The 12,547-nt window shown below is 62.2% G+C and overlaps 1 protein-coding gene across 3 annotated transcripts in view; it reads left to right on the top strand.

Moving 5' to 3' along the window:
* Positions 1–12,547, top strand: part of LOC140914627 (transmembrane protein 150A) — a 30,549-nt gene that overhangs the window by 8,226 nt on the left and 9,776 nt on the right. For all 3 annotated transcript variants that reach the window (XM_073352944.1, XM_073352946.1, XM_073352945.2), the window contains exons 3-4: positions 7,288–7,359; positions 11,304–11,371. In XM_073352944.1, the coding sequence (XP_073209045.1) occupies positions 7,288–7,359; positions 11,304–11,371 (140 nt within the window). The remainder of the gene's footprint in view (positions 1–7,287; positions 7,360–11,303; positions 11,372–12,547) is intronic.

Genomic DNA, 12,547 nt, shown 5'->3' with positions numbered 1-12,547 from the left:
GAGTTCTGATAACCACCAGCTTTCGTTTTTGTTTATGCCTAGTAAAGGCAATACCTTCTATTAACTGCGAAACGGAGCATTAATTATGGAGCTGAGAAGGAGGCCTCCATCTGTAAGGCAGATGGAATTTTAGGCTGGGAGCCTAGATCCTAAGGGAACTGGGTGCCAGACACCCTGTGGTTCTGTTGAAATCCCAGCCGTAATGGTCTACTGCCCTCTATTGGGGAGAATCTAAACTGCTTAGCTGTGTGGCATAGGCCTCCAGCTCACATGCCTGGGGCCTGTGTTTCTGGAGCTGGAAAACATGGGTTCGAGGCCCACTGTGCCTACAGAGCCCTGAGCGGGCGGTGTCGATGCTGCTGGGGTTTGCGGAGCTGCGGCTGTGGTACACGTGTGTGTGAATGCTGGGTGTACGCCCTTATGGGAGGGTGCTTCCCTGTCTGCTAGGGAAGGGCTGGGGGTGGGTGCCCAGAGGGAGCGGGCTGTGCCGTGGATGAGGGGAGTGACTGAAAGTGATACAGCGGAAATTGATCGAAGTGACCGGAGTTCAGATGTTTGTAGGGGTCTGTCCCTGTCCCAGCTTCCTCCCCCCCTGACCCCCCAAGTCTGGAAGAGAGCTCAGGGGCATGGTCCTGCCTCCAGCTGGAGCCCATCATGCGGCCTGGCCTGAGGGACAGCCCCATGCGTCCAAGCTGTTTCCATGCCAGGAGCCCTAGGGTGGCTGGGATCTGCAGATAAATATCTGCCCCGCTCAGCACCCGCTGGGCTGAGGGGGAAGCGGTGCCTCCCTGGGATGGCTGGCAGGCGGAGAGGGAACCGTTAGCTGAGTAAGCAACTGACCAAGGCCCTCTGCCACCTCGCCAGTTCCTGCATTCCTGGCCCATCTCCCAGGGTGCTGCTGCTGCATTCCCTGGCCAAGCTCGGAGCAGCTCACACATCACTTTTGTCTGACAGGAAGGGAGGAGGCCTGACCCTGCAGCCCTCTGGGACCCCTTGCCCCAATCCAGCCTTAGCCCTGCAGCTCTGAGGGGCAGCTGCCTGGCCCTGGCGGGTCAGGAGTACTGGCCAGCCTCTGGGAGTCCTGCTGTGACAGGCACTCTGCTAAGCCACTCCAGCTCCAGAGGGGCTATTTGTAGAAAGGAGGGCCTGCGGGAGTAGCTGGGGCTCTCTGCTCTGGAGCCTTGTTTCAGGCCATCTGCAGGCAGAGCTGTGCGAATCAATGGGAATGAACTGCCCTTTGCCCAGCTGGATTTGGCAAGCCTGTGCTTTGGGCCTACCCGCTGGGTGGCAGGGCCCTGGGAGTGAGCACGGGACAGGCTGTGGAGAGGACAAAGGCCCACACTGAGCCGGACAGAGCCAGGAGCTAACCCCCCCAGGACCAGATCCTGCCTGGTCTTCCAACCTAAGCAGGGTCCAGCCTGTTTGGTACCTGGTTGGGAGACCTGCAGGACCGGCTCTGGTGATGCAGGAATTGCTGCTGTTTCCTGAGTCAGTACAGAACCAGTGTCCAAACATGGTACTAGGGGCACTTTCAGCTGTGACCTAGAACCCAGCCACTCGTCCCTTGTGGACACGAACCCTCCCTTTCCCCCTGCCCCTTTTCTGGAGAAATTGGGGTCTCGGCTTTGGTAGCTGTGTTCTGTCAATCACCTGCGTGGTCACTTGGCCACGGTGGCTTTCTCCGCTTTCTATCCTCAATGGCTGTGCAGCGTTGCTGTGTGCTGCTGAACAGCTCTTGGGCCCTGGCCCAGAGGTGGCTGCGTTACAGGGCTGGCTGCAGCAGCTCCTGATGGGTTTGTTGTGGGTGCTTTGGGAGTCCAGCCTGAAGGACGCTATAGAACTCTGTCATGATCATTTAGCATGGGAGCCGGATGGGCAGTCCCCTGCCACAGATGGGGAGCAGCAGCCTGGGGTGGGGAGGGGGGTGGTTCCGCTGGGCCCTGGGGGGTCTGCGAGCAGCCTAAGCAGTGCTACTTCCCTCTTGAGATAGGGAGGAGATGTTTCGCCCCGTGCTGTCAGAAGATGAGGGGAGGGGGCTTTGGGGCAGGTTCCCAGAGCTCTGGGCTGCCAGGAGCTTAGCTGGAGGGGGCTCCGTCCCTTTGCAGCAAGCACGGGAGGATGGCAGTGTATGCAGGGAATTCCTACCCCTCCAGTTCCCCCCCCCCCCACTCCACTGGAGCCCTCCCCATCACCCTGTCTGGAGGCCTATCCAAGCTTTGAGCTTCCTGAAAATTGATGGAGCTCCCTGGGGTAACGCTTCTGCCCATACCCCCACCGCCCCCACAGACCTGCCCTTTCCACCCTGAGTAGCCCAGTCTATCCCCATCCCACCCCAGACAAATGGATTCCTGCTCTGTCCCCCACACCTTCCCTCTCTTCCCCACCTCTCCTGCTTTGCCTGGAGGAATGAGCCAAGGGTCATAAGTCAGGATGGTCCGGAGTCCTACTCCCAGCTCTTCCACCAACTCCCTGGGTGACCTTGAGCAAGGCATGTCCCTGCTCTGTGACTCAGTTTCTCCATCTGTGCAATGGGGATAATAGCACTCTCTTACTGCCAGGGGTGTTGGGAGGGTGAATAATGTCTGTAAAATGCATTGATCATACAAAGGGCTGTGTAAGTGTGGAATGTTGTTAGAGGTGTGACTGTCTCTCCCTGCATCCCTTGTTGGTGAGACACACGAATGGCTCCCCTGCAGCCATCTCTGGGCTGGAACATGTTTCCCTGGGGATGCCAGTCCCTCATCGCTCCCTTCTGCACACAACCCTTTATCCGGCACTGCCAGCACTGGGGGATGGGAAGATAACTTGGTGAAGGGGTATGGGCAGAAAAGGGCAGAGTTAAGGTTAACACGGATGGGCTGTGGTGTCCGTAGTCCTGGTAATGGTGGGGGATGCGGGAGGATAGGGTATGTGCTGTTAGGTGAGTTAACTTTCCATTTCCGTGCGTGCGTGCGTGCATATACATATAGCAACCTGAACTGCTTCCCAACAAGATTTGTGTCAATATAAGCAGTGATTATTCATCTGAAGCCTTCTCTGGGTGGAGCGTGAGAGCTGTTTCATAGTGAACAGTGACAGTTTTAGGACAGGAAGTGAAGAATGCCACCACGTCCAGCTGAACAATCCAGGGAGAACAGAAGCAGCAAGATGTAACCGCCCCAGGTGGCATTTGGCCAAGTGTGTGGGGTTAATGCCCCAACTTGCCTGGATGCTGCCTAAGCTCTTTACTGTGGGCACTGCCTCCTCTAGCAGGGCAGCGCCTCCTTGACATGGGGGCAGAAGAGACCCCGTACTGCCTAGCCTTCCTGAAGCTCTGGAAGGTCTCTCCTCCTTGGACTGGCCTGGCCAGCTCTCCTCCGTCTCTGGGGCCTGCTGTGAGGGCTCAGTGTTGGTGACTGGCTTGGGGAGATCTGTCTGACGAGAGATGGCAGAGGAGCTGGGTCCCTGACGGGGACAGGGCAGCACGGGAGCCCAGGGCCTGGCCAGATCAGCTTGGATTTGGCTCAGGGGACCAGGGGCCGCCTTTGCTCCATGTGTTATTCCACCTGCCGAGGCACTGGGGCAAAAGGGTTGTTAACAGGTTCTTCAGGACCCACTGGCCTGGCCTCTGCACCTGCTGCTGCTGGTTCTCGGCGGGTTTGTCAGCAAAACCTGTCGTGGCGGCAGAATTAGGGGCGGGCTGGTTCCTTTCCCACCTGGGGGCAATTGTCCCTTTCTGCCCTGGAGCCAGCAGGTTCCTGCGCTTGAAGGGCAGCCCTGTGGAGGAGCAGAGTCCCTGCTAGAGCTCCATCCACCAGAGCTGTCTGCAGGACATCCCACCTGCCCTCTGGGGACAGCCTGGCCTCTGCCTCCCCTCCCCCCAGAGTCCTAGCAGGGTTGGGAGAGCTGCCTGGATATGCACCCGCCAAGGAGCCCAGGCTGCAAGTGACCCTGCTTAGGCCCCTCTGGGCTCCACCGCTGCCGGGGCCTGAGCGCTGTTACTCAGGGCTCAGCTACCCATGGGGCTGCACTGGTTTCACGAAATGGGTATTAAAATTGATGTAAACCAGAGGTCCAATCACAGTGACAGAGCTGGGCCCACACTGGGGCAGCAGCTGTTTCACTAAATCGCTGCAAAAACTGAGCATAGGCCAGGCCAGAGGTGTCTTGGTGCCAGAGGCTCCCAGGTGGCTGCTGTGTCACAGAGAGGATGGGGGCGGCCGCGCTGTAGTGGGGGAGGGGTCGTGGGGCGACCGCGCTGTAGTGGAAGGGGACGGGGGTCATGGGGGGGACGGGGGTCGTGGGGCGGCCGCGCTGTGGGGGGGGGACGGGGGTTGTGGGGCGGCCGCGCTGTGGGGGGGGGACGGGGGTCGTGGGGCGGCTGCGCTGTAGCGGGGGGGGGATCATGGGGCGGCCGCGCTGTAGCGGGGGGGAGACGGACGGGGGTCGTGGGGCGGCCGCGCTGTAGCGGGGGGGAGACGGACGGGGGTCGTGGGGCGGCCACGCTGTAGCGGGGGGGAGACGGACGGGGGTCGTGGGGCGGCCGTGCTGTAGCGGGGGGGAGACGGACGGGGGTCGTGGGGCGGCCGCGCTGTAGCGGGGGGGAGACGGACGGGGGTCGTGGGGTGGCCGCGCTGTAGTGGGGGGGGGGTCGTGGGGCGGCCGCACTGTAGCGGGGGTTGCCGGGTGTCTGCGTCGCTGTTGTGGGATGGGGTTCCTGATGCTTTGCCGTGCAGAATTTGGCAGCGTGGGAGGCTGTCTCAGGACCAGCTCATTCTGTGTGGTGACATTCGGTCAGTTTTTACCTTGGGCAGCTCACAGGTCCCAGTGGCTGCCCTGCGCACACAGCCTCTCCTGTGCATCTGCCACACGCTCAGAGGGGGCAGGGAGGAGGCACTGGGGCCAGGAGATCCCTGGGAGTCAACGCTAGCCGTTAAGGAGGACTTGGAGAAACCATCACCTCTGCCAATGGAAACTCAGCAGCCACACGAGAGAGCAGCCAGAGCCAACCCCGCGAGACTGACTGGCTTCACACACAGCAGCAGGGATCTGAACCCTGCCATGCACGGCTCTCCTAGAGGCAGCGCTGGCAGGGATGGCTTTCTCCACTGGCTGCTGCACGGAGACCCAGGACCAGCGTGGCTACAGCTCCGCTGCACACACACAGACCTGTCTGCCTGGAACAACTGGGAAGGGCCTCAGCTGGTCAAATGGGAAGAGGTGTGGGCCATCTTCCTTCCTTCCTCGCCCCGCTGCTTCTGCAGTGCCCCCCGGGGCGCACGTGTGCCCTGCCACAAGAAGACAGGACCCACAGAAAAGCAGCTCATCCATGGAGGGGTGTGTGCGTGCTCGTCTGCTCTAGCATTCGAGAGCTGTATAGGCTCTCCCACTGGACAGCCGTTCCTCTGCCCACCTGGGACCATGTCGAGGGTGAGAGGGCAGCATCTGGGGGCCCATTTGAGGCGATCAGGTGGTTCCAAGTTCCCCTGGAGGGTCTGTAACGATGCACAGGACTCGGAGCTGCGGCCATCACTGTTCACAGGCATTCCTGGGGCTGGGGCTGGCTGAGAAGTGGCAGCTGTGCTCATCATCTGTCTGATTTCAGGGAGGCTACTCGTCGATGATGGGGGGTGGGGGGCTGGGACTGGACTTGCTACCCATGAGGTCCCTTCCCGTCCCGTGTTCAGGGGGTTTTCGGGCTCTGCATATTGACCTGGCTGTTCTGGTCCCTCCCTGACAGCGACTGCTGATTGGCTGGAAGTTAGGGGGCGCAGGGTTCCAAAGCTATACATCCTACCCTGGGTTTGGCCTGGCGGCTTGGCTTGTGTCCCTCTGATCGCGTCCGGCTCTCTCAGCGATTTTCATGGCTCTTATCCCGGCCTTTCTTTTCTCTGCAATGCAGAACTTGGCTCAGGACTTGCCCTTGGCCCTCCCTTCCTGTCCTGGCCTCTTGCTCTGGTTTCCATCGAGGGGCAATAAACCCACTCGTTCCAAAGAGCCATGTGTGACTCCTCCCTGCCTGCACAGAGAGGCTGTAGCTGTAAATCCCATTAGTGAGGGTCGCCTCTGTCCACAGGCATGTGGGGATGGGCCACAAGATGGACTCATCTCCCCAGGTGTGAACCGCGGGCCATTCCCACGTAGTGAGCAGCCAGCTGCCGAAGGGGCTGTATGTATACGCACAGCTAGGAGCCCTGGGGAGAGGTCCCATCAGGCCTCTGGCTTTATCTTCAGCCCACCTGCCTGGCTCTTCGGGGCTCCTTGGGGAGCGTGCTGTGAAACGAGGATCCCCGCATGTTTGCCCTTGCTGCTCCACACTGACACGTGGCTTTAGTGAGCAGATGGGAGCGTTGCTGTGTCTCTGGTTTTGTTTGATGGGGAGGAAGGAGTTACGCCCCCTTTCCCGGACTGCTTGGGCACAGTTAATGGCAGCCCATCTCCATCTGCTCTTGGGAGATGGGGACTAAACTGCTGCAGGAAACCCATCCTGCTCCCTGGCTCCAGGCCCTGGGGTGGTTTGGCTGGAGCTGTCCAAATGGGCATTGCCCCATGAGCCACTTCCTGGCACAGGACTGTGGACTCAGCTGGGCAAATCTGATTGGATAAAAGGAGAGCTGATCTGAACGTCAGCCCAAGACTCGAACTGCCCTGCAGCTTCTTCCGGGACACAGACTGAGCCTGTCCCGAGGATGGATTTGGGTTCATTTGTAACTCTCTGGGGGCTTCTAAGCTTCCAGGGTCCTGCTGGAAGCAGAGGGGTTCAACCCCTGCTAGCGAGCCATGTCCTGCCTGTGGCATCTCCTCAGGGAGCCTGACAGCTCAGCTTAGCGGGTCCAAGAGCTTCTGATTGTTTGGAGCAGCATCCAGACGCCATGTGAGCTGAACCTCAGCGCTCCCTTGAGTTGTGCTTGATGCTATCTGTATTGATCCTGGGGAAACTGCAGAGGGGTCAGGTTGGGGGGAGGGAGGACTCCGCCCCCAACCCCAGAGTAGCTAGAAGAGTTTTGCTAAAACGATTTGCAGCAAAATCATTAGCAGCGTTGCTGTGTCACTGGTAAGCTTCTGTGCGGGCGTCCCGTTGAGCCAGCCGAGGTCAGGCCCCAGTTCTGGGCCGTGTTAGCTTGGCTGCAGACGCAGGCAGACGGCACTGTATGGGGTCACGTTGGGCTGATTTTCTCTGCAACCAGCAGGGCTGGGAAACTTATTTTAATGAAGGCTTAAAATCTGCAGAAAGTGGTGGGCTCAGCAAGTCTGGTGCCCGACACATATTGATCCCTTATCTAATGTGTCTTGTTCCCTTCTCCTCAGGAATTATAACCAGTCCTGTGGGCTGGATGGCCCCATTTCGTGCTGCACTCTGGATCACATTCCTCTGGTCAGGTAAGAGCAAAAATACCCCCAAATGGCACAGCAATCCAGTAGCTGCTGAACCGGTCCAGTGCACATGTGTGGGCGGTTCCTGGAACTGTGGGGGTGAGGGGCAGGTTGTTCCTGGAACTGCAAGGAGCTGCACTCCTGTGGCTGTCAGCAAGACCTGTGGCTTGCAGCGTCTTGCTGACGACTTTCCCTCTTGCCCAGGGGGGCGGATCTCAGCTGCCTAATTGTGGCCGTGAGTGCCACGTGCTCGTGCTCGTTAGCAAAGAGCTCCCAGCCCTGTCTGCCCCTGCCAGCATGCTGCGAACGGAAAGGGAGTGAGACTGGGAGCCAGTGGGTGCCCGGTGTGGCAATGCCCGGGCGCTGCTGCCATCCCATGCTACTGCTGGGGCCTGGAGAACCACTCATAGGGGTGTAGCTCTGCTGGCTCCCACGCCCACTCCTGAGCGGGTGCTGGGGACGGAGCGTAGCTGAGCAGGGAGCTGGTCTTGCAGATGGAGGGAAGGGACTGGACTGAAATGACTTGGCTGGCAGAGCCGGCAGTGAAGGGTCCTGCTGCTTGTGTGGCTCGGGAGCTAGGACTGGAACTCAAGCTCGGGAGCTGGGCTGGTGCCCCTGGGGCTCTGCGGCCAAAGAGGTCGCCCTGTGGCTGTGTCTCAGTTAGCAGCAGCTGGGTGATTCCAGTGCTGAGTGGGGGTGATGGTCAGGTCTCCGGGGCAGCTGGTTGGCAAACCCTGCAGCTGGCAGGACCTGCAAGTCCAGGCTAGATTCCTGCCAGTCATTAACAGGATCCTTCTCGAGGAGCCAGAGGGGAAACAGCTCCAGGACAGGTTGCAGGGTGGGGTTAGGATGAGGTCTGGAGGCATCTCCCCGGCTGTGGAGCTTATGGCATAGGGAAGCCTGGTGCTCCATCCCCCCACCCCAGTGGTCTGCTGTCCCTCCACAAACTCCACCCCTGGGGGGTTGTGTGTGTGTGTGTGGTGACTGGTTTGTGTGGAGCTGGTCTCTGAGGGGAAGGGTGGCGTGTGTGTGGTGTTTGTGTAGTGGTGTGTGTGTGTGTGGTTGATGTGCTCTGTGCAGAGGTTTGTGGCTGGGGGGTGGCGTGCACACGTGGGGATGGAGGGGGTGCTGGATGCATGGAGCGGTGGTCTCTGGGAAGGAGTCTTGGGGCATTTCTGTAGTGGCTGGGAGCGCCTGCAGAAAGGACCCCCTAAGCATGTGTTTGTGGCATGCTGGCTGTGAGCAGTGCATGTGTGTTTGTGGCTTGGGGGTGCGTGAGCAGTGTGTGTGTGTGTGTTTGTGGCACGCTGGGTGTGAGCAGTGTATGTGGGGCATGGGTGTGAGCAGTGTGTGTGTTTGTGGCATGCTCGGTGTGAGCAGTGTGTGTGTGAGCGGTGTGTGTGTGTGTGTGGCACACGGGGTGTGAGTGGTGTGTGGGGCATGGGTGTGAGCAGTGTGTGTTTGTGACATGGTCGGTGTGAGCAGTGTGTGTGTGTGTTTGTGACACACTGGGTGTGTGAGTAGTGTGTGTTTGTGGCCTGTGTCTGTGAGCTCTGTAGGGGGGCACGCGGGGTGTGCGGTGTGTGTGGGGGGGCACGCGGGGTGTGCGCGGTGTGTGGGGGGGCACGCGGGGTGTGCGCGGTGTGTGGGGGGGCACGCGGGGTGTGCGCGGTGTGTGTGGGGGGGCACGCGGGGTGTGCGCGGTGTGTGGGGGGGGCACGCGGGGTGTGCGGTGTGTGTGTGGGGGGGCACGCGGGGTGTGCGGTGTGTGTGTGGGGGGGCACGCGGGGTGTGCGCGGTGTGTGGGGGGGCACGCGGGGTGTGCGCGGTGTGTGTGGGGGGGGCACGCGGGGTGTGCGCGGTGTGTGGGGGGGGCACGCGGGGTGTGCGGTGTGTGTGGGGGGGGCACGCGGGGTGTGCGCGGTGTGTGTGTGGGGGCACGCGGGGTGTGCGCGGTGTGTGTGTGGGGGCACGCGGGGTGTGCGCGGTGTGTGTGTGGGGGGCACGCGGGGTGTGCGCGGTGTGTGTGTGGGGGCACGCGGGGTGTGCGCGGGGTGTGTGGGGGGGCACGTGGGGTGTGCGCGGTGTGTGGGGGGCACGCGGGGTGTGCGTGGGGTGTGCGCGGGGGCACGGGGGTGTGCGCGGGGTGTGGGGGGGGCACGCAGGGTGTGAGCTCTGTAGGGGGGCACGCGGGGTGTGCGCGGTGTGTGGGGGGGCACGCGGGGTGTGCGCGGTGTGTGTGTGGGGGCACGCAGGGTGTGAGCTCTGTAGGGGGGCACGCGGGGTGTGCGCGGTGTGTGGGGGGGCACGCGGGGTGTGCGCGGTGTGTGGGGGGGCACGCGGGGTGTGCGCGGGGGCACGGGGGGTGTGCGCGGGGTGTGGGGGGGCACGCGGGGTGTGCGCGGTGTGTGTGGGGGCACGCGGGGTGTGCGCGGGGTGTGCGCGGGGGCACGGGGGGTGTGCGCGGGGTGTGGGGGGGCACGCGGGGTGTGCGCGGTGTGTGGGGGGGCACGGGGGGTGTGCGCGGTGTGTGGGGGGGGGGGCGCGCGGGGTGTGAGCGGTGTATGTGCGCGGCTGGGATGGGAGGCCAGCAGCAGTGCCTGTGGCAGAGGAGGAGGAGGAGGGGCCGGGGCCCGGGCCGGGGCCCGGGCCGGGGCCCGGGCCGGGGCCCGGGCCGGGGCCCGGGCCGGGGCCCGGGCCGGGGCCCGGGCCGGGGCCCGGGCCGGCTCGCATGAAGTAGAAGTGGGTGCTGCGGTTGGAATTTCCCCTTGGCTTCCTGTTTGTGAAGTGGGGGAAAGGTCAGGTGCGCTGGAGGCTCCAGCTTGCTCCCAGCTGGGGAGAGACCGCCTGGAGCCACACACACACCCGCCCTCCCGCCCCAGGGCCTCTGCTGGGCCAGGCTGTTGCCAAGGGAGTCGTCACACCAGCCCCCTCCAAGCCTCCCAGCTAGTCCTGATCTGGGGAGGGGAAGGGAAGGGGGGGAGGGGTGATTGGCCCAGGGAGGGAGGGAGGGGTCGGTCCCTGGCTTGTGTGCGTGTGGTGGCTAGCCTCAGGGGCCGTGTCTGAAGTGCTGGTTTGCCTACACCCACCTGGCCTGAAGTAAGACATTCCCTTTGCCCTCCCCTTTGCCAGGCACAGCGCATGTGGCCGGTGCCCTGCTGTCCAGGGCAGCCCGTCTCCGCCCCATAGCACCTGGCCATGGCTCTGCAGAGCGTGAAGAGGCAAGGGGAGCAGCTGGTGCTGTATGCAGCATCCCTCGCCCTGTGCGGGGCTCTCTGAGGGGGCAGGTTATGACGGGGCACTCTCTGAGGGCATGGGTGGAGCAGGCAATGCCCCAGCAACCATGGCACTAAGGCATAGCGCCCACCCTCCCGCTTGGCAGCTCAGGGGTGCTGGCCAGGACAGCAGCTCCAAGGATCTCCAGTTTGCACGGACAGGATCCCAGCTAAAGGGTGGCACTTCCCCCCGTCCTCCTGTGGTACCCACACTGGGGTTGGGCCCCAGCCCTGGTCCTGTGGCCTGGAGGTGAGAGCTGCCTACCGCTGCAGGTGGGCACCAAAGGAGTGAAGAGCCTCCTGCGTCCACCAAGCATCCCCCTGCGAGTCCACCTGGCTGCAGCATGATGGCCGTGCAGTGTGGGGGTGTGCCAGCTGTGAGCAGCCCATCCCACTCCAGCTCCAGTGCTTCCTGATGAGACCCTGTCCTGTGCGCCCTCAGCACCACATCTCGGCAGCCTGGAGCGCCACACAGGGGGAGGGGAAATGGCAAATGGCCACGGATCAGCCAGGGGGGAATGGAGGGAGCAAGTGGGGCAGCAAGGTCAAGACTGGGAGGGCAGCTGCCCCAGCTATTGGCAGCACTGCCAGCAGGCCTGATTCCCCTGGGCTAGTGGCCCACCCAAGGCCCCGTGCCATGTGGCGTCTCTAACAGGCCCTGTCTGCTCTCCCCAGCAAGTGTGGCACCTTCCCTCCGGAGAGCTGCTTCTTCAGCCTGATCTGCAGCCTGGGCTCGTTCATGGGTAAGTCCGGGCTGCTTGGGGATGGGGACGCAGAGCTGCAGAAGCTCAGCTGTCCGGGGCAGGGCTGCCCTTCCCATACACAGGCCACCAGTTCTCCGTGACCTGTTGCAGCTGATGGGGGAGGGTGCAGGGCCGGGGGTGGGGGCACAGGCTCCTGGCAGCTGCTTGCTTTGCTGGTGCCTAAGGCTGAGCTGACCCAGATGCACCCGCTGCAGAGCCCAAGCCGAGGGGCTGAGGAGGGCATGGCCCAGTGGGGTCAGCACTGAGCTCAGACACGGGATTCTGCCCGATGGGAGGGCAGGGGTGAGCGCCGGGGCAGAGGCTGATGCAATCTGCATGGAGAGGGGGCGGCTAGGGGCAGCGTGCAGGGCACAGATGTAGGGAGGAGTGGGGGTCTGTAGGTGTCTGTTTGCATATAAAGCGAACCAGACCCAGGTGCCCTGCTTGCGAGAGCTTCCCACTGTAGGGGGCTCGTGCAGGAGGGCGGGCAGCATGGCTACTCCCCAGCCTGTCCTGGCCCTAGAAACGTACCCCCCAGGGATGTGCAAGGACCCTGTTGCTCCGGGGAAGTCGGGGGGGGGGTGTGGATTTCTGGTCCTTGACCCCTTGCTGCTGAGTTCCGTGGTTTAGTTCTCTGTGTCGAACTCCATGTCAAATAACTACTGCAACCTGGCATCAGTGTCAAAACCCCCGGCCCACTGCAGCCTGTTAGAGCCCCAGCAGCTTGCTGTGCGACTGGTGCCTCCCACAGCCTGGCCCTAGGAGAGCCGTGCATGGCAGGATTCAGTTCCCCGCAGCTGTGTGTGAAGTTTTAAGTGTCAGATCTGGCCGGAAGCATTGTAAGCTCTTCAGCACAGGGCCTTTGGGTCTGCATGGTACCCATGGGGAACATTTAATCTAAAATCTTTGCTCTCCTCGCCCTCCCGGCTTTCGGCACTAGGAGCAGGAGCAGATTGCCCTGTAGTATGTGTTGGGAGGGCTGACAGGGCCCCTGGTATCACCCCGAGACTGAAATTAACCAAATATGGCCCTTGGGCCCTGTGATAGAAGGAGCATCTGTGTCATCATCTCCAGGTGGTAGCTGTTGCTGGCCTTGGGTCTGCTTGGCCTCTCCAAGACAGAGGGGTGGGCGAAGTGCTCCTTGTTCTCCTGCCCCTCGGGCAGGCTCAGGTGGGG

The sequence above is a fragment of the Lepidochelys kempii genome, chromosome 7, assembly GCF_965140285.1.
Source record: "Lepidochelys kempii isolate rLepKem1 chromosome 7, rLepKem1.hap1, whole genome shotgun sequence".
Taxonomy (NCBI): Eukaryota; Metazoa; Chordata; order Testudines; family Cheloniidae; genus Lepidochelys; species Lepidochelys kempii.
The sequence above is the reverse complement of the archived record's forward strand: the minus strand, read 5'-3'. Positions and strand labels throughout refer to the sequence as shown.